The 25,616-nt window shown below is 36.5% G+C and overlaps 1 protein-coding gene across 34 annotated transcripts in view; it reads left to right on the forward strand.

Moving 5' to 3' along the window:
* The window catches only part of ABI3BP (ABI family member 3 binding protein), a 162,178-nt gene that overhangs the window by 56,016 nt on the left and 80,546 nt on the right, over positions 1-25,616 (forward strand). For 22 of the 34 annotated variants that reach the window (XM_071808637.1, XM_071808674.1, XM_071808653.1 and 19 more), the window contains exons 7-20: positions 1,662-1,713; positions 2,783-2,845; positions 3,902-3,997; positions 6,704-6,781; positions 12,439-12,519; positions 13,862-13,936; positions 18,214-18,279; positions 18,748-18,822; positions 20,028-20,096; positions 21,186-21,260; positions 21,941-22,015; positions 23,337-23,402; positions 23,785-23,850; positions 25,491-25,565. In XM_071808637.1, coding sequence (XP_071664738.1) covers positions 1,662-1,713; positions 2,783-2,845; positions 3,902-3,997; positions 6,704-6,781; positions 12,439-12,519; positions 13,862-13,936; positions 18,214-18,279; positions 18,748-18,822; positions 20,028-20,096; positions 21,186-21,260; positions 21,941-22,015; positions 23,337-23,402; positions 23,785-23,850; positions 25,491-25,565 — 1,012 coding nt within the window. The remainder of the gene's footprint in view (positions 1-1,661; positions 1,714-2,782; positions 2,846-3,901; positions 3,998-6,703; positions 6,782-12,438; positions 12,520-13,861; positions 13,937-18,213; positions 18,280-18,747; positions 18,823-20,027; positions 20,097-21,185; positions 21,261-21,940; positions 22,016-23,336; positions 23,403-23,784; positions 23,851-25,490; positions 25,566-25,616) is intronic. The other 12 variants (XM_071808748.1, XM_071808755.1, XM_065829359.2 and 9 more) reach the window with 10 other exon arrangements.

Here is a 25,616-nt window from a genome sequence, read left to right on the forward strand (position 1 = left end):
TTTCCTCTTGTCCTATGGCTTGTTACTTGGGAGAAGAGATCAACGACCTCCATGCTACAACCTCCTGTCAGGTAGTTGTAGAGAGTGAGGTCTCCCCTCAGCTTCCTTTTCTCCAGGCTAAACAGCCCCAGTTCCCTCAACTGCTCCTCATCAGACTTGTGTTCCAGACCCCTCACCAGCTTCCTTGCCCTTCTCTGAACTCTCTCCAGCACCTCAATTTCTTTCTTGTCATGAAGGGCTCAAAACTGAACACAGGATTCAAGGTGGACCCTCACCAATGCTGAGTACAAGGGGACAATCACTTCCCTGGTCCTGCTGGCCACACTATTCCTCATAAAAGCCAAGGTGCTGTTGGCCTTTTTGGCCACCTGGGCACACTGCTGGCTCATATTCAACCAGCTGTTGACCAACACCCCCGGATCATTTTCCGCCCAGCAGTTAAACCTCATGCAATTGGCCTTCATGGAATAAACAGCCTCCATTCATTCCATCTTACTTGTTTGGATTTGCCTTCTTCCAGCTTCTTAGACTTTGGTATGTGTTTGATGTGTACCCAACCATTGCTTTTGAAGCTTCTTTTTAATATCTAGAATAGAGCAAAAACCTTTGTCATCAAATGCTGAATTTTCATGCAAGTGTTCTTTCACATGAAGTAGACCAGATGTCATGAAGTGCAAAATGAACATTAAATGATTCTGACTTTACTGGTGTACATTTGACATGGAGAGCTAGTTTGAGTTACTTTATTTCTTTCTTATAACTCAGATATAACTCAAAAAAAAGAAAATCCACTTTTAATGGGGATTTAGCCTTTTTATATTGCTGGCATAACAGTCTTCCTCCTCTCACCACCTGAGTGTATTAAGTTTTCAGAAGTTGTTCCTAGTACCCATGTGTGGTAGTAAATATTGATTTATGATGTTTGGGAGCATCTGTGTTCTTCCTTTTAGAATATCTGGAGTCCATTCATGTGTTCCTTATTTTTATGGTATCAAAATGCTGGAAAAGATTCACATTTAGAGAAAAAATAATCTGGGTCAAAGGCAAGTGAGCAGCAGAAAAGTCCACGTATTTAGCATAAAATGTGAGAACGTTAGTGACCAGTCAATTAAACTTTGGAAACAATTTTACCAAATAAAATTACTCTGCGTTAACCTACTTAAAGCAGACTGTTCACCCAAGACTCCTGATAGTTTACAAACGTACACCTGGTTCTGGAATAGTTTGTGTTCTAAGTATACTATTCCTGTGAATATAGTTAAATCCTGTGACCAAATTAGTAACTGCGAATGTTTCAGAGGTTTTGTTGTAGTTAAATTTCAGCTTTTCTTAGCTTTCTGGACTACTCCCAGTGAGTGCTCAAGAGATTCTTAAAAGAAAAGAGGGCTGAGGATTCCTAAGCTCTCAAATACTGTATTTTTTTGAAGCAAAACATCTCAAGCAGAAAAAAAGGAGATCAAAATGCAATATTACTATACTGACCCATGGGAACTGAAGCAATAACATAACTTCAGTGACCAGGACCAGTGCCATATCTAGTGTTAACTTGAGGCAGGCGTGGTATTGGATTAGAGCCCTCTATTTTTGTTACTAAGAAAGTTCAATTACTATTATGGAAGTTATCCCAAGGCTTTTTTTTTCTCCCCTCACCTCTTTCTCAGCTTACACTGCGTGATAATAAGAAGTTGGTGCCTGTCACAATAATCAAACAAGGTAAATTTGTATTTTTTTAAATTTATTCTTATGCTCTGCGAGAGTAACTTAAAATGAAAGACAAATCTGACTCTGATGTGAATGTCATTAAAGTTTCCTTTTAGAATGGGTGGAACCTTAAAAACTATAATATCCTTTAATTGCAAATACTATTAAGCTCTTGCTTATCTGTGTTAATAAAATGAGCTATTACATTGCATTATAAACAATACATTAGTTGACTCATGGAATGAATACCAATCAGTTCTGATTTCTGCTAGTATCCATTCTTTTTCTTTTTCAACTAGATTGTCCAGGTATGTTGATCACCAGGCTATGTATAACCTGATAGTCATGTGTGAAGGGCAGCGGTATGGATGAGATTCATGCTGCTGAACTTTTTTGTGGCTACCTTCAGCTGAGTCGTTGACTTAGACTCCCCTCTTCTTTCCCTGGTCAGCAGAGAGAGAGATATCAACAATAGACTTAAACATACTGCCGTTTAGAAATGCCCCTTTCTCTCTAGTGGTGAGAGGTAGTATAGTAGTGTAATCTTTGAAAATAAACTACTTAGATATAGCTGATATAAAATGAGCTCCAGATTAAAACTTGATAATAGAGATTGGATTGTGCATAATTTTATGTAACAAAATCAAGCAAGATGTCTTCAGAGGCAGTTCGCTGTTCAGGGACTGGAAAGCACTGGAGGATGGTGTGAAAGCAAATTATGGTAATTACTGTAAATACCATGCTGGTATTTACTTCACATGAATCTGTTTTTAAGGCTTGTGAATGGCAGGGTAATGAGATGGCCTGGAGCTAGCCTTATATTAACATAAAGATGTAATGTTATCTTTCACCAAGAATATAAAAGTGATACGCAAGTGGAACAAAGAGATGCACCATTAAGACATGGTATAGAGGATACACAGTTTGCAGTCTCTTAAACTGAATGCAAATACAGAGAAGATTAGGATGGTATCCTCATCTCTAATTATTAAGTTGGGGCAAGGTTTTCAGAATGCTGAGGCTTGTCTCAGGTTTTGGGTTTTTTAGATGCTTTTCTAATACTACTGTGTTGTCTCCACAGTTATTCAAAATCGGACACAGTCGAAAACTGCAGATAGTTCTTCCCTGCCAGGAGCAATATTAGGTGACTAGAAGATATTTTTGTTATTTTTCCTTCTCTTTGGCTGAAAATTAGAACTGTGTAAATACTTCTAATTTTCTTGATCTTGATAGCTCTTTTTTTGCATATCAAAGAGTATTTTGCAGCTGTTTCAGATGATATTTGTTATGTTTTATGGTGGTACAGATGGTTCGACGATGATGTGGCCTGGGGGAAATAGAATCATTTTATTGTTTTAGTATTTAAAAGAAGACGGTGTCACTGTTTAAGCCAATAACTTCTTTCCTACTTCAAGTAAAGTTTTGTGTCAAAAGTCTTGTTGAGATCACAGGTTGTTCTTTTTGATTTTATTTTTTTTTTAAGGCAGTATGATAACCTACCATCTACAGACACAAGAGTGTACTGATATATTAGACAATAGTGATGTGTATTATAACCTTACTTGCAATTAGAGCTTGATGTTAGTTCTCAGGACATGACTGTTTTCCTCAAACTACTCAGTTGCCTGCTTTCTGTTCTTGATTGACCTATAAGAATACACAGTATTGTCTCAGAACATAACAACAGGGAAAAGTCTATCATATAGTGCTTAGTGTGAAATAGGTGGGAAAGGCTCATTGCATCATGCACTTTGTGACCAGTTTATTCCTGGGTTCCAGAAGCTGTTTTATATATACGGCAATACTTTATATAACTACATAACATTTGCCTAAAGTTTGCTTTGTATGAGTTTTAATGTATTGATGTGAATCAAACAGATTAACCATCTTTGGCATTGAGTCTTCTTGGCCCACCAGACACAATATCCCAGAGTCTGGTGCTGCAGTACTCCAGGGCTGTATGCTCCAGTATTGAACTGGTTTCAATCCTGATTAATCATGAAATGGTTGTAATACAACACAGTGAGTAGTGTAAAGGGGAAATAGCACCAAACGGGACTGATAATTACTGAACAGAACTAACTCATTTCCCGAATACTCAGATTAAACTCCAGGTAGTTCAGCAGTAGTTGCTCACATATCTCAGGACTGTGTATTTTTCATCTCTTCTGGAATTAATGGCACACATCTTTCTGTGTAGTGCACCTTATTGTTCCAGGTCTCAATGAAACTCAGCAGAAACTTCCTCCTCTCCTGCCAATAGATGACAGACCTCAAGCATCCAGGAAAAAACTGGGTAAGCAGAAATGAACTGAGCTTGTATTGTTTGTGAGCAGTATCAGAAGCATAGCGATGTGAGCTTGGACTTACAAGGATTCATAGAAGTCAGCTTATTTTAAAACATCTGAACAGTTTAAGGTATTTCAGAGCTATTTAAAATGATGTGTAGTAGCTTTGATCCAAAGAGGAAAGAAGAGAAACGAGTGGTGTTTATCGTCTTAAGGGCTTTGTTTTGTTTTACAATATAACTTATTTTTTTTCATAGGTTATATCTTTCAATATACCTGTTTAAAATGGACATTTGTGTATCCATTTGAAAGATCAGATTTTCAGTGAATTTTAATTATATTAGTTCTGGCTTGAGTATATGCGAGAAATTGTTTCACTAAGAGATTCTTCTTGTTATCTGTAATTTAATCTATTTTAAAAAGTGGTAGCCAGATATCAGAACATTTCAGTGGAGATTTCCTGTGTATTTTGTAGATATGCCTGAAACCTGCAGGAAAAAGATTGAGGCTTTTTTTTTTAGGTCTGTAAAGTAGCATATCATCTGCAAATAGCTTAGTTGTGGAGAATAGAGTTCTGGAGCTGATGACTTTTGGATTGGCTAATCTTAATACTTAATCTGAACTCCAAACAACTGGGTCAGATCTTTTTTTCCATTCTTCTCATTTGTTTAATTTATTCTGTCATTCCATTACTGGCCATAGCACATTCTCAGACTGTCTTGCTTTGCAGTGAGAAAACAGCAATGCTTATTCCTGTTAAGATGCTGTCTACATGTAAGGGCACAGCTACACAGTGGAATAATATTTGAATGTGTTTGAGTAAGAATATGTTTGAACCACGGCTGAGTTCCTCAAAAAATTGTATCTGGAAGTATCTGGCAGCATTTGACAGACAAATATTGCTAGCATCATCTATGGCTACTCGAAATTTAAGTAAAGTGGAAAAACTTAATTGCACTGTTTACATTATAGAGCATTGCTGGTTTGCAATCATGATGACAAAATCGATCACATCGTTAACTTGATTACTACCATTTTCTTTGAACAGCAAGCAGAGAAAATAAGGTGGTTATCGTTACTAGATTGGTTTTAACATGTATATAAAGAGTAGATAACAAAAGTACCATTAAAACTCAGTAGACCATATTTTGACAAATCAGTTTTTAATACCACTTACTTTTAGTAAACCATATATTAAAATCTCCAGTATCATTTCTGGACTACAGTATCTAGAATATTTATATTTGGTTTCATTTTCTACCAGTAAAATTATATCTTTCCTCAGGAAAATGATGTTGTGTTTTCAGAGAGGTCATAGGATTCAGTAGTATGTGCAGTAAAAACAGCAGAATGTGACTATGAGCAAAAGATGAGGAAAAATGCAAAGGTAGCATGAGCTTTACTAGAGATGTCCAACTTTCTCAGTTCACTGTGCATAGAACTTGAACTTCTAAATTTCAGTGTTCTGATATGTCTAAAATAGGTAGCTGGTGTGATACCAATTTGGAGCCACTCTTTATGTTAGATTATGCAAACACCTTGGTGAAAATAACCAGGGCAGACAAGTGATGTTTTGTTTTATTCTGTTTACTGTGTGTTCCTTACCAGAGAACATGAAGTACATGGGTGTACACACAAGGGACTACTGGATTTCAAAGGAGTGTATTAATAAAACAGGGAAGAGTCATTGCTTGGAAAACAAAATACTCTGAGAAAAAACTTGATGTAAAAAATAACTGACAAAAAGACATATTGTCTAAATCTATACAGATATCCTTCACTGATACCTGAGAATTATGTATGCCTACAATAAAATGCAATAAGGCTTATGCTGTGTGTGAAGTTGTGACTAATTATGATTTCTTAACACACTACAACTCTTTTAATTCCTTATTATTTAGAAAAGTTAAAATAGTGCATCACAGAATATCATATTTATGGAATTCTGAATTTTTTTTTGTTTACTTAGTCGAAAACTCTACTATGTTTTGTGGGGGTTTTTTGTTGTTTTTGGTTTTGTTTGTTGGGGGTTTTATTGTTTGTTTGTGGGTTTTTTTGTTTTTGTTTTTAAAGAGTAGTAGTCCAGAAAGAAATCCACAAAAAATACTCCCTGGTCATCAGTGGCGGGGGGGGAGGGAGAGGAAGAAAAACGAAAACAAAACAAAACAAAAAACCAAACAAATAACACAAATATCCACTGCTGGAATAGAAGGATATTGCCATACCACTGTAACTGTTAGAGGTAATGCAAAGGAAAATAAGGACATAACTAGTGTGGCAGTTGCATAGTATTTGAAAATTTATTAGACTATCATATAATGCTTAGAATTATATTACATCTTTGAATTTTGAAAATTCTGAAGAGCGTTTTTTGCTGTTACTGCTCAAAAGCTAGACAAATGGAAAACGGTGAAAACTATTTTGCAGTGTGAAAATAATTATTTGTAAGGCATTAAATTCCTTCCTGTAAAATTTACTTTAATGTAATCTTTTAATGAAGAAAATAATGCCAAAAATGCATGTGTTTAACATAGCTACATTGATGCTTGTACTGATTGTGCAGTGGAAGTTCATGGATTCCTAAAGGTATTCAGCTTTCCAGATTTATCCATGTTGGTTTACTTTGGCAAACTGAAATAGGACAAAAATAAATCTGTAGTAGAACAGAGCAGACACAGCTTTGCAATTACTCTCTCATGTCTTTGTCCCTTTAGCTAAGAATGAAACTCGAGTATGGCCTGCTGAATCCAAAACACCAGAAGTTCAAGAAATCTCCCCACAGTCCCTCCCAGGTAATGAAAATTCTGTTTTTAGAAACTCCATGGGATATCTTTGCCAAAGATAAAAACTAAAATTGACTCAATCTCTGTGTTGCTTAATCTGCAGTTAAAGGCATTAATTAGAAAGCAGGAGGATAATATATGTGAATTAGTAGCCATGAGTGATAGATGTGAATAAAAATCTGAATCTAATTTTGAAGGAAAGTTTCAGATGCTACAATTATCAGGTTTGTAAAAACACTTAAAGTTAGAACCATGTCTTTGTGGGGTGCTGGATACCTTGAAATTGTGAAAAATGGCAAAATAATACTTTTCTTGTGATGCACCTTGAACTTCTGGCTTTCATGAAATAGATGAAGAAGAAAAATAGGGACAAGAGTAGGATTGTGCAAAATGCATGTATGAGATTAAGATGGAGCAGTCACAGTAACAAGGTTTATTTCACAGATGGCAGAGTATGACAGCATGATGCACCATTTAATTTCAGTTTTGAACATATGAATTTTGAACAAACTCTGTGGACATACTGGTCCTATTAAAGTGAATGGGAGCTGTTCACATCCATGGGAAAAGAATATAAAATTTAATTCTAGACTCATATTCAAGGTTGTCTGTGAAATATATGTTAACTTGTATATTTGAAAGGCTGAAGTTTATAACCATCTACTTGTGGTTGAAAAAATATTGCTTATGTAAAAGGACATACTCATATGCTAGTTCTTTAAACTGTTTAAAAACCTGAAGTTATATTTTAAAGCTCACCAAATTTACTGCCTTCATTTGCTTAGGAAACAAGTTAGTGTAACATAAATAGACACTTTATCAAGTTGTATGACAAGTATAGCCCTCTATTTTGACATCTCAATCTGAAGGAAAAAGAATTGGAGAGAGATAAATTGTTCAAAGCCAAATGATGAAGAGTGACTTTCCACCCACTTTATTGATCCACATTTTGGAATTGTCTAAGTAGACATATGCTTATATTCATTTTCTGTAGCTGTACTTTTGTCCTATAATTAGGACCGAAGTCTTGATTCCACTGTCATTAGAGACAATAGTTGGCTTCTGCCACTTTCTTTGATGAAAGGTGAGGAAGAAGGGTTGAATGGTGGCAAGACTTTAAAATGAAAACATAATTTGAGGAAACGATACAGCGAAGGTTTGTTTTAGTTTAGTTTAGTCATATTATGTGTTCTTGCTGGCATTACTCTATTCCGTCTATAAAGAATTTCCTGGCCTGCTGAAATGGAGTTGCACATTATTCTTTTGACATCACAAGATTCACAGAGATGCTGCCCTTAAATATAACTGCATTTATTTTATTCCTTAAGTTTATCAAACATACCATATTTTACATGATCAGACCAACTTAGTCTTTAAAACAAACAAACAAAAATGCTCCTAAAGGATATGTAGGAAATAAAAAAGATGGAGGATGAAGTAATGCAGCAAAATCATGTAATGATTGACAACCATCCGTTAGATTAAACAATCCATAATTTTTTTTTCTCTGAAAATGTTTACAGAATCTTATCTTCAACTCGACACATGTGTCTTTGCCAAACTCTAGTTTTAGCCATCGATTTCTTTCTGAAAAACTTTCATACAGATACGTCTTTTCTGTTCATCCTAACTATTAAGAGACAAACACAGGAATTTATTATCAAAGGGGTCCCTGAAGTTTACAAGTTTAGCATATATGTGATAAACAGCTTATTTTTAATTGGAAATATGTGGATACTTTTTAAAAAACTGTGAATAATTTTTGTTTTGTTTTAGCTTGAGATCTCTTGTGGATGTAAATTCTCCAATTATTTTACTAAATTATTTACCTTGTCCAAGTAAATGCAGAACAAGCAATCTACAGATATTTTTTCTAGAACTTTACCATTTTGTGAAAGTGAGAACCGAACGCATAAATTTATGTAATCTGCTCTCTCACAAAATCCTAGTCCTCAAGTTTGCATTCATCTAATCAAAACACATCATTCCTTGTGCTGGAATTTACTGGTTAATCAGGTAAACAGTGTGAATCTGACACGAGAACTGATATATCACCCGAGGAGGAGAAAATCAGTCCATTCTGTTTCCTTTCCTTTGTGTTCTGTAATTATGTTTATGTACCTGGCATGCAATAATTCTAACCATAAACAAAATCATTTCTAGACCCAGCACAGAATTATGTGTTTATGGAGTTGGTTAGTGTTTCATTGCACATGATAATAATTGGCAAGTATTGTCTTTTCAGTAACAAATGATGTACAACCATTTGTTACAAGTAAACGTATTCTTATTGCTATCACATCATTAGTTATTTACTGAAATATTTAGAATAATTTTCATCTTCCACTTCATGCTTCCTCTGTGGTTTTAATTCCATGTCTCTTTTTTTGTGGTAACCGCTCCTTTCTGTCTTTCTTTGTTGATCACAGCACCAGTGTCTCATGTTAAAGTATGAGATGTCACACTACTTATATGAAAGAATGTATTCATTGTGGTTACAGTATTTCAGTTAAAGAACAAAAAAGGGAGTGGCAGGAAACAGAAATGAAAGGGAATCCTTTAAAAGAAAATATTTATTTGAGTGTGATTTCTATCTAGCCGTTGAATATGCAAAAATAGCTTGAATACTTAGGCATTTGAGCCAAACTTTCACAAGTAACTTAGGCGAGAGATCTGACTCGCTTTTGCAAGGGTTGCGTTTGAGAGGTTTATATACAGGCACAATTAATTGAGTTTAGCAATGGGATCTGCTTAATTCTATTTCATTCAGACTTCCCTATTTCAAAGTCACACTGGATTCTTTGAATAAGGCATAGTAATTATTTGCTGCGAAAGGTTTAAGTACTGGTGTCAGAAGTGGCAACAGAACACTGATTTAAGAGGAGTTGTGTTCTGCAGCAGCTGTTGTGTCATCAGTCATGGAAGAAGGTAAGAAAGGAGCTTGAAGTAGGTGACCTAGAAGCAAATGGACCATCTGTAAAATTCCATGAGCTGGGCCACTCTTGTATTCCACTGGGTCTTTGTCAAAGGGTGTGTTTTGTGATGTGACACAGTTCAGTAACTTTTCTGGGTGTATTTGTCAGCCAGGCACCCCATTATTTTCTTCATTTCAGGCCTCCCCTCCCTTGGCTTGCACTTCTGTGGAAAGACTGGCTAGTAAGCTCTTACATGCTTTGTTTTTGCCAGGCTTGTTAAAATATTTTCCACTTAGTACTAATTTATTCTTGACACAACAGCACAAATTCGTAATGCCTTTTTTTTTTCTGCAATCTTTAAAATACTATATTATGCACCACAAACTACTACTACATTTTTTCTCTCAGGTGAATAAAGTTTAAGCCTTTTTAGCAACTTCACGGGGAAACTGGAGCTAACCAGCAGTTAGATATATCAGCACATTTGTCTAGGATATGGTAGAACTAGTTTTTGGGGTTGGTGTTGTTTTGTTTTTGGTTTGGTTTGGTTTGTTGGTTTTTGTTTGTTTGTTTTGTTGTTGTTGTTGTTTTTTAAAAAGGCAAGTTATTTCTTTATGTAAGGGATTGTACCAGAAATTTAACTAAGTAGTTTTGTGAAATAGGCTTGAAATGAAAAGTTCCACCTGTGAATCAAAACTAGGGTTAATATTTAATAGGAATTACTCCTTTGTTGCCATGTTTCTTAAGTTCTGTTCCTCCCGTCCTCCTTCTGCCCCCTGAAGGCTTACGCTTGTGCTCAAGTGGTATATTAGAAGGAGTGAGATTATTGCTTCCATCAGAAAATCTTAATCCTGGTTGTGGAGGAAGAGAGGAACATGAATGAGAACATCAAGAGAAATTAGAGGAAAAATAGTTTAACAAATGTTGCCTAAATGCATTCTTGCCATATTCCGCGGTGTGATAGTAAAGTGACTTCCTTTGCTTGGTTGTGTTAACCATTTACTTTCCAGCTACCATTGAATGAGCGCATTAAGTCTAGCTTTATATGCTGCCCTGGAAAAGTCAGAAGCATTTCTCTCTTTTTCTCTAATTTAGCTTTTAAAGGCTAAACTTACGGCTTCCTGTATTTTATTTTTTTTTTAATACAAAAATGTCTCTTGTTGTTTCACATCATTCCTACAATGTTCTGTGCAAAGCAGAGGAGAACTTGGTTTCTTTTGTCCCAATTCTAGACATGCTTTTTCTTGTTCAGCTTGTTCAGCCAACTTAGTTGCTTCATATGAATGTAAACCATCTGACCTCTAAAAAAACCCAAAACATAATGAATGTCTGTATTCACTTTTCGTAGTGTTTGGTGAGGGGGTTTTGTGCTTATTTTGGTTGATTGTTTGGGTTTTGTTTGCTTGATTTGTTGGTTTTGGGGGTGTTTGGGTTTTGTTTGTGTTTATTTTTTCATTATTACATTTCACCAATAAGTTATGTTAGCTTTTGAAGTATTTCTGAGGCGCTTCTGAGGTATGGTTTTGTTAGTTGTTTCTGGGTCTTTTATGGGCAAATTTTCTCTCACAAGTTTTGTAGAGATAAATTGATTTAACTTCTCTGTAGAAAGAAATCCTCCTTCCACTGATCATAGTAACAGCACTCTGACTTAGTAGAAGCTGAATTGGCTCCTAGTAAGGGAGTGTCTGTGGAGATTCCATCTTTTGTGGCAAACCAGAAAACAGTATAGATGTTGCAACCATAGTAGCATTTGTGTAACTATTTAGAATCCAGAAAACAGCTTGTTCTCTTCATGAAATGAAATAAGAAGCTTATAAACCTACATGATCAGTTCTCGCATGAAGCATGCTTAGGAGGTTGTGGAAAAAAGCATGGAGAGCATTCTGGACAAACAGAAGTAACTCTCTTCTAGTGTATTGCAAATAGAAAGCAATCTTTTATTGAACTGAAGGAATACTAAATCTTAGTACTATATTGATGCTGATGACCAATATTAAAGATCACTTCTAAATACCAGTATGTGCTAAGTATTGTACAAATTGCTCTGTGGAAGGAATTAATGTTCTTATGACATTCAAAGCTGAGACCTTACCGTCCTGTGTTCCATATCAATAATCTTTGTCATTTTATAATCTGAGATCACCAGTCGTGTGTACTGTATGACTGATTAAACACCATGGACTTCCAGCAAGATGGAGAGAAAAGAAATGAGCTTGACTAAAATACTGTAGGAATTAAATGTTATGTAGAACAGCTGGAAGAGTACAATTATGCACTGGTTTATTGAAATATGGTTTATTATATATTTTTTATTACTAGAAAAACGCAAGAACGAAGATATTGTAGGTGAATATTCTTTTCTGGCTGTGTCTTATATTAGAATGATTTTTTAAAATCCAGAATAGGAGGGAAAATATTTGTAAATACACTTTGTGATGTAATGGGCCTTGTTTATAATGTATATCATGGTGAATATGGGAAGCTGTACTACAAGTGCAGTGTGAGCTTCTAATCTTAGCTTTGCTGCATTTTCCATTGCTCAGGTTAACCGCAACAAAATAAATTCAAAACATCATAGAGGCTTGACATCTGAAAACAAAAATAAATATTAGTCATCATGGAGCTGAGCTACTGCAGAAATTATTCTAATCAGGTGGCATGAAATGGTGATAAGAAAAGGAGTGGACTTTGGGCAATAGATAAAGAAAACCTCAGAGGGATTCCAAGTTAAATAAAACTTCTTTCTTCTAGCTCAGGCTGAGAAAAAATATGGACCTGAGGAATTTAAATCAACGCCTAAACCCGAATTGGTGCGAACTCAAAACAATCTGGGTAACTAACTTCACTGCTTTTTACCTTCTTTGTACATTAAATGCTTTTTTCACCTCCAGCAGAATTTTTCTTCTACTTGCTGCATCCCCTTTGTATTGACTCCAAGGTAATCCCAATTAAAAATTTCTGCTTCCATTTGTGTTTTCAGTGACTCACAAGTGAAATGTAAAGCAGGATGCATCTCATTCTGGCTGAACCAGTGTTGTTATACATATGATTATTGCTAACAGATTTGACTGGGTGATTCAATTTTATTTTTCAAAGTAATGTTTTCTGTGTATGTAATCTGCATGATTGACATCACATAAAATTTCCATCAGTAAAATTAACCTCAGTGATAGAATTGAAATAATTACTTCCTTGATTTTCTTCTGATGACAGGTTCATTTAGGTAGCATCAAGAGTGATGCAAAAGGAAAATTTTATATTGAATGTGACATGGTATAATTGTATTTGTCCTGGAGGAAAAAAGAGCTCTACGGACTTTTTCATAGAGATGTCTCAGAATGAGACATTTGTGATCTAAGTAGTAGTACTTTTAGTTTTGTGGTTTGGAGCAGCATCTACTTCTTGTATTCAGAATTCTAAATTCTCTAATATTGATTTTGTTGCTTGTATTTTAATCCCCAAACTGTGGAAAATTATGAACACAAATCTAAACTTAGGGTTGTATTTATGCATTTTTTTAATGTTGATTACATTTTTCTAAAGCACAGATGGCATACATACAGGATTATGTATGATAAAGGAAAATATCATCAACATTTGCAGGTCTGAAGTACAGATCTTCTAGCGAAGAGGAGTGCCAGTGCTTCTCAATAAACATATTTTTACCTAATCCCATTGATTCATGTCATACACTTTTTTTTTGTCTTGTTTCATATACAGTTGCAAGCAGATTTCCAAAATTTACTGAAGCTAAAGCATCAATCCAATTTTCACTCCAAATTTTAATCAGTTGGGTTTTTTTTAAAGCATAATCAACCTTGCTTGTTTTTTGCCGTGTTTTTAAAGATGAAAATATGAAATTTAACCAAGATGGGTCACTGCTTAATTTCAAACTGGGTGGTCATTGTTACTGATGGATGTTCATTATCAAATTCTTGTGACTGACGGATCTTTGCATTATGATTAGGGAAAAGGTGATTTTGTTCATATTCTACACACCTTTATAAATGACAAAGTTATGTGTTTTTTTCCTAGGTTGGAACTACTTTTTTTTTTTTCTTTTTTATTAAATATCATTGGTTTCAGGAGTGGTTTATAAGCCAAAATATAGATCCATAATGTGCGTTTTCATATTCTTGATAAAATAAAGCCTTGATTATTTCTTTTGTCATAGCTTCTAATGAAATACAGCCGCTTCCTTCTGGATCCAGAATCTCTGATGCTCCAAAAAGTCTATTGACAGAATTTGGTAATTACTTTCTTTGTAAATTTGGGTAAACTTCAGTGGAAATTTTTTTTTTTTTTCTGTGCCTGGTAGGTTTTTAAGTGTTTCAGCCCCCATAGTATCATTCTGTATGTAAAATATGGTAGCTATTAGCTTTCTCTTTAAAAAACTTGCAAATTTCTTCTTTCATTCTAAGTCTGGTTTTGCTTTATTTTCATGACAGGATGCTCCAGATTAATGCTTCTTTTAGAAACAAACAAACAAACCCCCAACAAACAACAAGCAACAAATACTCATTAAAATATATGAGATAGCTTTTATCTATAGAATGATGATGGCAGTTTATACTTAGCTAAAATCTGTACTCTTAGTTTTGTAACTTTCTTGGAAGTACTCCATAAGCTTCTGAGACTGTGTATTTCACAGTTGGAGTGCTGTTGCAGCCAACATCAGTTCTGTGGGTTTTGTGTAGTTTGCCAAATACTTGTATATTTGGTTAAAATAGTAGTATAATTTGTAGATGTTGTTGTGGTTTAAATATTCATAAGTGTTTGCTTTTTTTCTGGATTCATTAGCTGTTTGGTGACGAACTTCAGGAAACTTTGGAAAGCTCTGATATTTGAGAAAATATGGAACTGCTCACATTATCAAAATAGTTTAACCCATGTAAGGATCAAAATGTTATGGTCAAAATCTTATGGGCAAAGAGGATGTGTAGACATGTATTTACATATATGTATATATACGTCTATAAAGTCAATAATTTATTGCTAGTGTAATGGGGAATGACCCGTTGGAGAGTAGTGTAGGGGAAAGAGACCTGGGGGTCCTGGTGGACAGCAGGATGACCATGAGCCAGCACTGTGCCCTTGTGGCCAGGAAGGCCAATGGCATCCTGGGGTGTATTAGAAGGGGCATGGTTAGTAGGTCGAGAGAGGTTCTCCTTCCCCTCTACTCTGCCCTGATGAGACCACATCTGGAATATTGTGTCCAGTTCTGGGCCTCTCAGTTCAAGAAGGACAGGGAGCTGCTGGAGAGAGTCCAGCGCAGGGCAACAAAGATGATTAAGGGAGTGGAGCATCTCCCTTATGATGAAAGGCTGAAGGAGCTGGGTCTCTCTAGCTTGGAGAAGAGGAGACTGAGGGGTGACCTCGTTAATGTATATAGATATATAACAGGTGAGTGTCACGTGGATGGAGCCAGGCTCTTCTTGGTGACAACCAATAAGACAAGGGGCACTGGGTGCAAACAGGGACATAGGAGGTTCCACTTATATATGAGAAGAAACTTCTTGGTGGGAGCAACAGAACACGTGAACAGGCTGCCCAGAGAGGGCTGGACACATTCCTGTGTAACCTCATCTAGGTGTTCCTGCTTCAGTAGGAGGACTGGACTACGTGATCTTGCAAGGTCCCTTCCAATCCCTAACATTCTGTGATTATGTGATTCTGTGTGTGAAATCTTAACAGTCTATTGACTGAAGAATCGTTTTACAATGAAACAAATAATATTAATGCAGGTAGAGTACTTACAAATGAAAAAAAAAAATCCTTAATAATAACAGTAGTATAATTAAAATAGTAACACACATATTTATGTTTCTCTTCTTCTTGGTGTTTTTGCACACTCACTCACTACACCTCTGGGTCCTAAGCTTGGCAATATAATATTTGTGTTGGTGATCAGTGGGGAAGTTTCAGCAAGTTATGAGCAGCTGCAGTCCTGTCCTGAGAGGAATGTGACATTCACATTGATCATTTCTTCCTCCTCTCTCTCTCTCCGTCTCATTCTCTCTGTCGTTCGCTGCCTTTCTTATGCTGAGACCTTACATCTGAATTTACCAAATACGGTGCCATTTAACTATGTTAGATACTGTTTCTGTGCTCATGTTACCCCTCAAGTAAATTTTGTCCAGCCCCAGGTGCGCAGTTGTTACAACTCATGGAAACTGAACTGTTTATGGCATGGGGTTTCCAGTGCCAAGTCTGCTCCCCACCTGTCATCATCCCATGCCTCTACTCCTCTATGTCATATCCTGTGTCTCCCCTTCTCAATTCCGGCCTGCATTTCTCTTCACTGTGTCATTGTGTTAATCATAAATATCTCATTCTGCCAAAACAACTGCTTGTTGCTGTTATCTGTATCAACAGCTATTACACTAGTTAACTGGAGTTAACTGGAGTGACCTTGAATCAGTATGCATTTATATTTTACTAAACATTAGTCAAGAAGTTATCATACAATGGTACTGATTTATTGAGATGGCATACTTCTACCTAATGCGGTTTGCCAAATTTTAAGATGATTTCCAGAAACAGCTCTTAATTCTTGAAATGCATATTTGAACTAAATTTTCAATAACATGAAAATTCTCTTCACAATTTTTTCTTAATTTGCTATAATTTTTGACAACTCTTTTCCAGATATGTTTGAGGGCATGGGGACACATATTTGTTTTCACTGTAATGAAAGAAGTATACTTCAATCCAGTTAGAGGCAGCACTGGAGAGAGAGACGGACACTTGGTGATTTAAGAACCAATTTGCTATAAATGTATCTGAAAACCTCAAAATTATTAGGCAAGGGGAAGTATGTTTGCTTTCTGCTGGGGAATAATAACCTAATCCAGTGTTTTTCTCAGTGGTAAAGGTAAAATAATAACAACAGTTGGGGCAAAATACATGTTCTGTTCAAGTATTTATTCTGGGTTTGTTCTGATGTCCTCCATTTCTGCCAAATAGTTGCACTTAGCAACAGTGAGATTTCATTATGAGAGGCTGGCTCCAGCCATCAGGTCAGCTGGAGCATCTGTGCTCCCCATGAAGCCAATGCTGAAGTCAAAGATGTTCTGGGAGAGCCAGTGGGGGTGGTCCTACAAAGGAGATTTCTCTGCACTGTGCCTCTGCATGCCTTCATCACCTGCTGTCATAAAATCAGCAAAGAAAGCAAAATTTTATTTCTGAAGTTTAAGTGTGTGTGACCTGTATTCTGACCTAGTTCTCCTGAAGACTTTTTTTTCTTTATTTTTCTATCTGCATTGTACCAGAGGGAGACATTGCCTGTGGCTTATAAACTTTCTGTGTGGTCAGTATATTTTGAATTCAAACCTTTCTGAAAGGATAGCTTTGTTAACATGTCTTCAATGATCTGATGCCTTTGGAAGTTCTCTCATAGTTCTTACCATATGTAAATGGATCAAAGGAAGCTTTTGCCAAAAGCTGTGAATCATATGCCTTTTGTTGATATTATTTTCTTCTTAGAATAGAATAGAATAGAATAGAATAGAATAGAATAGAATAGAATAGAATAGAATAGAATAGAATAGACCTGCAAAAATTGTCTGGTCCAACTTTATCAGGACAGTAACCTGGGATCGTATTTGTTAATGTGATAAACTGGATTGAAAGTAAATGGGAAAGCAGATCCAATATATGAAATAAAAGTCTGCTCACTTTTTGGCTTATATTCACATTGCCTGCATTAAAAATGAATCCTACTCCTAGCTACACCTAGTTGTTTGAATGTTTTTCTCAATCTTAAATATTCAGAGAAGTTTAATTTCAAACTTCTGGAATAACTGCTTTTCAAAAAATCTCATATTGATAAAGACCAATTAAAAACAGAGATGGAAATTTTCAAATATATTATAACCTAAATGGGCATAAGTGACTGATACAGGTATGTTTACTGGAAAGAATGGTACTTGCTGCCCTGTACACACAGTTGAATAGGATCAATTTCATAGAAGCAGGACAGCAGTGCAAAACCTACACATGGTGGACACTAATTCATTATGCCCTTTGGGTAAGAATACTTCTTTTCACCTTGATTCCCTGTTTTAATTAAAGCAGACTTCAGATTATCCACACTTCAAAGTGAAATAACTGTAAGGTCTTTGTAATAGTCTTCATTACAGCATAGCAGACAAAATATGCTGTTTACTAACTCTGATTATTTCAACGACTTCATTGTACTACTCTTATCTTTTCCCATTACACCTCTTTTTAAAATAGTTACACATAATGTAATAGTAACCAGTTTATAAAGGCCTCGGAGTGCAGTGTATATAAAATATATTGTGTTTGGCTTGTAGCTTCTTCACTGTGAAGAAAAACCTCTTAAGCAATATGGATTCAACCTGATTAGATAATGTATGCCAAAGTTTGAATGGGTTAAAAATAGAAATGAGACCTTCATTCTAAACCAAAACTTGCTAGTTACAAGTAAAATTCGATTTTGTACCACTTGCAAGGAGAGTGTCTGTCTTGGTGTTGTAATATTTTTTTCATCTTTGCTCTTAGCTACTCGGAGTCCAGGCTTGAAATTGGTATCTCTACCTTCTACAGAAACCACAGAGATGGAGATGGGTAATCAGCAGATTATTTCCATGACTTTTTTCCACTATCTTAGCATCACATAGGTCTGCAAATGGTGATTTTAAGATCTGTTTTAGAATCTCAGCTGTCTATCCTCACAGAGAGCTGCTTATTCACCATTCTTGTGTCTGTGTAACTAGCTGTAAAACATTTGTTACTGGCTTAAAAACTGCTTAAAGACAGTGCTATCATATCTCATTGTTAGCTTATTTCTTTTTGTATTAGCTGTAGCTCTTATCCCAGCTCTTATCGAAGTTTGAGGCCAGAAGACTGTATTGCAAGCCATCATGTCCTGTTGTCATGGCACAGATGTCTCACATCTCATGTCCAGGCCATCTGCCATCTTGCTTAGCTTTGCATTAGCATCATCTGGATCTGCACAGCCTTCACTGAGCTACGCAATGCTAATCTATTAAGTCACAGGCCTTTCAGTGTTCTAAGCTCAGATTCTCTTTTCAGCTTTTGAGGAAACACAGCCTGTTTCTTCAGGATCCAAAACATCTGCTACTACAGAAGTGCAACCAACCAGATCTGGTAACAATTTCTCATAAGATTAATCCTCTTGACATTTAGGAATTTTCAGAGGAGACATAGTGCCTCTTATTAAATAGTTTGTTCAGTTTGACATGTATCAAGAATAACTGCAGGTTTGAAAAGCTGTATCAAATAGCAGGTTTCTTTATGATATTTTATATGAAATATTGAACTAGTAGTTTGGAGGTCTTTCCATATTTGACTACAGCATGTAATTCTTAGCTTTAAAATGAAATCAGACTTATAGTAAATCTAAATAGGCCTGTCCATACCTCGAGTTTTTAAGTGGAATATCTTGATTTGTTGAAGTACTCAGAGTCCTAAGGAGTGAATCAAAACTGAAAAAATTCAAACACCTTTTGAAAATGTAGCTCTTCTTTTAGCTTTTCTGTATAAACATGGACATAATTCTAAGTGCCTGGATTTCACAACTGGCACTATAAAAACACGCCATTGAAGATTCAGACACTGGCCAGTTGGTCCTTAGAAAATTTCTATTATGTGTTTCTCTTGTTTTGTAGATAAGCACGCAAGAGGTAGTTGTTTATCTGGGGCCACTAACATTTGTCCAAAGAAGGGAAAAAAAAAAAAAGTAAGATGAGAACCAGCTGGAAAGATTTCTCTTCATTAGCGTGCCAATAGTGTCATGCCTGATGTGTATGTTTTTGGAAGAAATTAATTTTTGAAGGAAATGCGTTACTGAAGAAGAGATTGAATGAAAATGTCAGCCATTCACATGCCTGAGAAAAGACAGTTGATGTTTCATTTGGTACAGTTCCTGCTGTGTCATTCTTTCACCTTCTCCAGTTTCAGCACCAGGATATCCTCCTTCTTGAGTCTTGGGATTCTAGACAAAAATTCTAAGCAGTCCCAATTTGCTAATTTTTATTCATAATCTGTTCTCCTTTTTTGACCAGTCTCGTATTTCTTCTTTTTAATACCGTAGTTCAATAATTTTTCGTGCAATTCTGCTAACAATTTGGTCATTAGTTGCATTATGTGTCTATGCATTAGTGTATGCTTTTAGAAATTGTTATCAAGTCATACTTAATTGGTTATTTTACATATCATAGTCTTTCTGTGGAACATAATGTGTTAAATATTACCTAGAAGGTTCTTCAGCTCATAAAAGAATATGATGCTGTTGCATGATGTATTTTGTCACTTCAAAACAATATAGCATGATTTTTATTTTTATTTTCCAGCTTCACATCACTTTCTTCATGTTACTTCTACCCCCAAAACTTTTACAGCTTCAGAAATACCAGACACTGGTAAATTATAGTAATATTATTTCAGAAGCATACCCTGTTGGCTGGTTGATTAGTTAGTTGGAGCCTGAATAATGCTTTATCAATCAAATGGGTGTGTGAAGAAAAGATTTAAATTTTGCAAGGCTTAAGACTGCTACAGTCAAGTAAGATATAATACTTTTTAGTCATCAGATTGTGGTTTTTTTCTCTCTTTCTGTCTGTTTTTCAATGTCAATGCACATTTTGTTGTGATTTTTCCTATGTATTGTCTTAAAATAAAAAAGTAAACACATCTCAGGATAGACCTTTCTAACTAAGCTCTACTTTGGGTTACAGCTTTGGAGACAGGTTGTTGTTTTTCCCGTAGATTTTAATATGCGAGGATGCTTAAATTTTTTAACCATTGCTTGAACACGAACAAGTATGTACATAAGCAGTGAGGGCAATAGGAAAGGGGTAGGAGGAGGTGGAGGGGGAAAGAAAGAAGTTCATTGCCCAAAACTTCACTTTGAGCCATGCAGCTATAGTTTATTAAGTTCTTTGCTGTATAACCCACTGGTTCTTGGCATCCCAGTACAGTTTTCAAGAGTTCAGTTTTGCTGCACTGTTCTATAAAGCACCCTACTCACAGGAAATTATTTTAAATCAAGTAAATTCATTCTGTTATGTGGGATACGTGGGACCAATTCGATTGAAAAAAGCTGGCCACAGTTGAGAAACTGCATAGAGCTAAGTAACTTAATGAAGTGATACTGAGAGACTTTAATCTCCTGAAATCATGATTTTTCCTAAATTCTCTGAGGAATTCTTAACTTCATGGAAAGATGTGGTATAAGTTGTTGAGTTGTTTTGTCAGGTGCTAAACATTGTTTTTCAAACTCTTTCTGAACATTTGCATACATGGGAAAACTAGAATAACATTTTTAGCTTAGTAATAAGGAGGGCATTTACTTACTAAAAGAAGGTTAATTTTGTAAATACATAAATAATAAAAATAATACTCTGCAGGGCAGTGGAAGGCTAGATTTCTGTTTGCCAAATTGTCCTCCTTGATTTATTTACATGAATTTATTTCTCAGGTGTAATTATTTTATTTTTTTTATTCTGCAGCTAGCGATACTACTGAGTTGGAAATATCCATGCCCATAATTACTACAGAATCTCAGTTGTCAGGACCGGCACTGGGTAAAATTGATAAGATGATTTAGTTGTAGAGATTTTATCTTCATTTTTTTATTCTTGCTGCTATTTTTGGAAGCTTTGCACTGCTTTAGTTATCACTATCCCAGTCATTCATACCACTCATTGCTGCCATTAACTAGGTTCGCATCTGCACTCATCATTCATCTTTGTAGAATGAGGTCCAGTGGGTATAGAGGTAGGTTCACTTTAGTTGGTTGGGTTTGGTTGTTTCATTATTGAGGTTCCAAGCTGTGGACCTGCCTTTCTGAGTTGTGTTTTTTTCCTGCACTGTGAGAACATAACCATGAGAATGAATTAAGCACTTGATGTATATTTCTGTGTAAAGTTTCTGTGAAAAGCTTGCTTTGACTAGCTTTATATTGGCTGGCCCATTGACTTTTCCAGATCGAAAGGTGTTTTCTTACTATTTGCATTTCTTAATGTGCTAAGATTCTTAAGAAGTAATAAGAATTATCTTTAGTATGAATAATTAGGTCACATGGCTTCCACACTGACTTCCAAATCAGCCTAACAGTTCATGAGACACAGTAATGCCTAGCTAATTTGCAAGCAAATTTCCCCATGCTCTCATTTTAACGACACAATATTTGTCTACTGAGTCCTGTGCTATCCATAGTAGCTCTGAGGCAATTAAGCCTTCTAACACAAGATTATCTTTTCAGATTTAGGTGAAAGGAAGCCTCTTTCTTCAAGATCCACAACACCTGGCATGCCAGAAATGCCACCAGTCTCAGCTGGTAATATCTCTCTTCATTGTAGCTTACCTGACATCTAGACAGTCTCTCAAAAGACACAGAAATGCTTTGCTAAATGGAGGTTTTATTCTGACGTGCTCTGTATAACAGTGTGACTGAAGAGAGAGAGACCAGCTTTATCTTCTGCAATGTTTGAGAAATCTGGAGTGAAATGTTGGAATGATAAGATTAATTTTTCTTGTGTTTGTAAACAATTAGATAGTTTTTCCTTTGGGGTTGTCATCCAAATTTTTTGTGAAGGATTATTGTGTGTAAGAGGCCTGTTATTAAGAACAGTTGAATAGCTGCTAACATGTCAAATTGGGTCTTCTTGTAGATTGGATGCGAAAGCTGCTCTATAGCTGGAAAAGTTTTAGCTGTTTTTCTTAAGGATATCCAATAAGATTTTAACAATGGGAGAACACCAGTTGCTGATTTGGTTAGTGACTCTTTGAATGTTGCTAGAAAAGTTTCATGTAGAAGGGACCTGAAAAGAAGGGTTTCAATTTCCAAAGGCTGAGAATATTAAAAAATCCCAGAGAAATCGCTAGGCACCATTTCCTTATGAACTATAGCAACTTCATGTTTGTGCATGTTTGAAAACTGACACCAGGAGTCTTCTCTCTTGCATCTGAAGTTAAGCCTGTGGTATAGCAAAGTTATGCAGTGCAAATGAGTACACATAAACTGGTTTGTGTGTTAGGCTGTGCATTTTCTTTCTGCAAAACCAAGATAAGAGAGAATGAGAAAGTCACTTTAGTGAAGTTACTTGTTCTTTTGTGGGTAATGGAATGGACTGTAGAAGTGTAAGTGGTTGAAAGATGTGCTAGAATTCTGCAGAAAAATTGCCTTTGGTCACTTGACTGCAGGCATATCTCTACAGTCACTATGTTTGATTACTGCCAGGGCCTAAGATTTCTGACTCACAGAATGAACATTTTAGGAGATACTGAGGAGAGGGAAGATCAGATCTTGAATTCTGATTGCAAAGGTGGGTCACTTGGATCCTGTGTTCAGTCTGCAACAACTGTTTCGGGGGCATCTTTCAAGGAAATGTAGGGAGTGCTTTGGTGAAGCAGTCATTTAGCCATTTTTATGTGGATGGAGAGCCATTCGGCTACTGAGTTTCTAAGAATATTGTGTTAGTTGCAACAACGGCAAGATGGTTGCCTGCTGATTTGATCACTGAGTCACAAGATACTGCCAGGAAAAGGCATGTGTTATCCTAAATATGGACATTTGAGGTGCTGTGAAACGGTGCAGCTTGTACTGCCATGGCAAGACTGTGCAGATATCTCAAGATCATTTCCATGTCTGATTGTAGCGAGCCAGAAACCAGACCTGGAATCCACCTCATCGGCTTCACCAGAAACCACAAGGCCTGCGATGGGTAAATAACCAGTGATCACATTCCTATGTTGATTAGCTTGGTGGTGTTTTTCTCAGTAATGATGAGCCTGTTCAGCTGTTTTGATGTCCTGGAAAGTAGATCCATAATGTGTTTGGTCCCTTATGGCTCCCTATTAGAAATCAGTCCATTTGTAATGTTTCTGCTGTAGTTTTGGGAGTTCTACAACTAGGTTTGCTCTGCTACCTTGGGCTACCTGTGCCAGTTGAAAAGTGGCATCATGGTACTAGGGCTACTGACACTGTGACATAGCAATGTGCCCAAGGCAGGACCACGTCTCCTTGTTTGTAGCTCTGTCTTGATAGCACCCACGCAACAACAGCCTGTCTGAGGACCTGAAGGTGGTTTTTGTGTTTGATCTTAGCTACTCGAAGACCAAGGCTGAAGTCTACCACTCCTTCCTCCCTGCCAACCCAGCAAACCGTGATGGGTAACTAGAAAAAAATCATCTTTATCCATTTCCCCCTTTCACTCCCCATCATGCCTCCCACCACGAACCATCTGGCATCCTTGTCATCTTCCATGCGGAGCATGAGGACTTCCTGGTGCAGCTCGGCTTGCAAAATCACTCAGCACACTTGTTCTGCTGTTCTGTTGTTTGTTCTCATGCTTTTTCCGTTGCAGGAAGCATTTTCTACAGGGATTGAGTGACAGCTTGAGTAGAGAATGTATTATCACACCTTCCCTTCAGCTGCCATTCCTTGCTTCTTTGTGTCTTGGTAGCAGGTCTTCCTTTCTCGCGCACATTCAAATATGACAGCATTCTTAAGATGCAAATTCCTTCTAGGCTGACACAAGAGGACAGGGCTGCAGTTCAGCTGCCCACCGGGGTTTCCTGGTCCAAGGGTGCAGCTGTTGGTTGCTTCACCACTGACTTTCAAGGCATCCGGTTGTCATCTGCCTACACTTTTCCATTGGCATTACCTGGCATTGGGAATGCTCTGCTCCTGCTTTTGATGTCACTTCACAGTTTCAAGCACAATTCAGCTTTTGGTGAATCACGGCATATTTCTCCATGGTTTAAAAGCACAGGCAGCCTTTGGTGCCTGGCCATGCTGCTGACCTAATCTGGTTATGGTATTTCCTGCAAATCTGGCAACAATGCAAGGTGGGAATTGTCCCAAGAGATGTTGTTGTGCTTTTGCTGAACTGTTATTTCTCTTGGGCCTACGCTGGGGTGAAGTATAAATGTAGAATTAAAACGACCATAGGTGAAAAGCTGTGTTTACTTTAAGGCATGGGATATGATACTTAACAATGATGGGTGGAGATGCTCGTGATCACAACTTCTTTCATGTGGGCAGGTGTATGAGACCAGTCCTGTGGCCTGGCAGTAGTTTTTGGCCCATCAGGTAATGAAAGCAACACATGAGCAGGCTGGTAAGCCCACAAACCTGAAATTGAATGCAAGTTAAAAGTGTAATGAACCATATTAAGTGCCTTGCAGTGTTATTGTGCCACTTTTGTCTGTAGCAGTCTTGCTTTCTTATCAGCTGAGATACCTCTTGCACTTCAGGGTCTTTTTCAGGGAACTTACATTTCTTGCCTTGTGTTACTTAAACGACTTTTTTAAGATTTCTTTTTTCTACAGTAGCGGAATCAGATAGTTTTAATTAAAACAAAACATTTAAGGTTTAAGGTCATTTCTTTATCTTTTAATGGCTAGTGATATTTTCTGGATCACTTTTTACCTTCTTTTATTTTTGCCGATTTTTTTAAATTGGATTTGTTTCAATACCACAACCTTGTAAATTTGCTTTCTCTTTGCCTCCCTTTGCCCAGTGTTCTTGCAATTTTTCAGTCTTATATTGCTGCTTACCTCATGGACATTCTTTTCCTTTCTACTTCTGAGGTTCCATTTCATTTTTTGCATCATATTTATGTGTTTTTACACAGCTTGGCATATTAACATTCCTTTTTAAAATTGTTCTTATTTTCCAGAATATATTTTTATGTTTCTTCAGTTCCCTATTATTTGGACACTGCAGCATTGAGTCCATTGATCCAGATGATGCCACAGTGTGATGGTTCATGTATCTTTTAAGTAATAAGCCACTATTTTTTTTCCAGCCTCACTTGACTTTCTTGATGTTACTTCCACTCCCCAAACATCTACATCTGCAAAAATATCAGAGCAAGAGACTGGTAAATGGCATTTGTTTTATTTCCAATCCTTGTGATATTTGGGTAGTGCTA

Source organism: Patagioenas fasciata, chromosome 1, assembly GCF_037038585.1.
Source record: "Patagioenas fasciata isolate bPatFas1 chromosome 1, bPatFas1.hap1, whole genome shotgun sequence".
Classification (NCBI taxonomy): Eukaryota; Metazoa; Chordata; class Aves; order Columbiformes; family Columbidae; genus Patagioenas; species Patagioenas fasciata.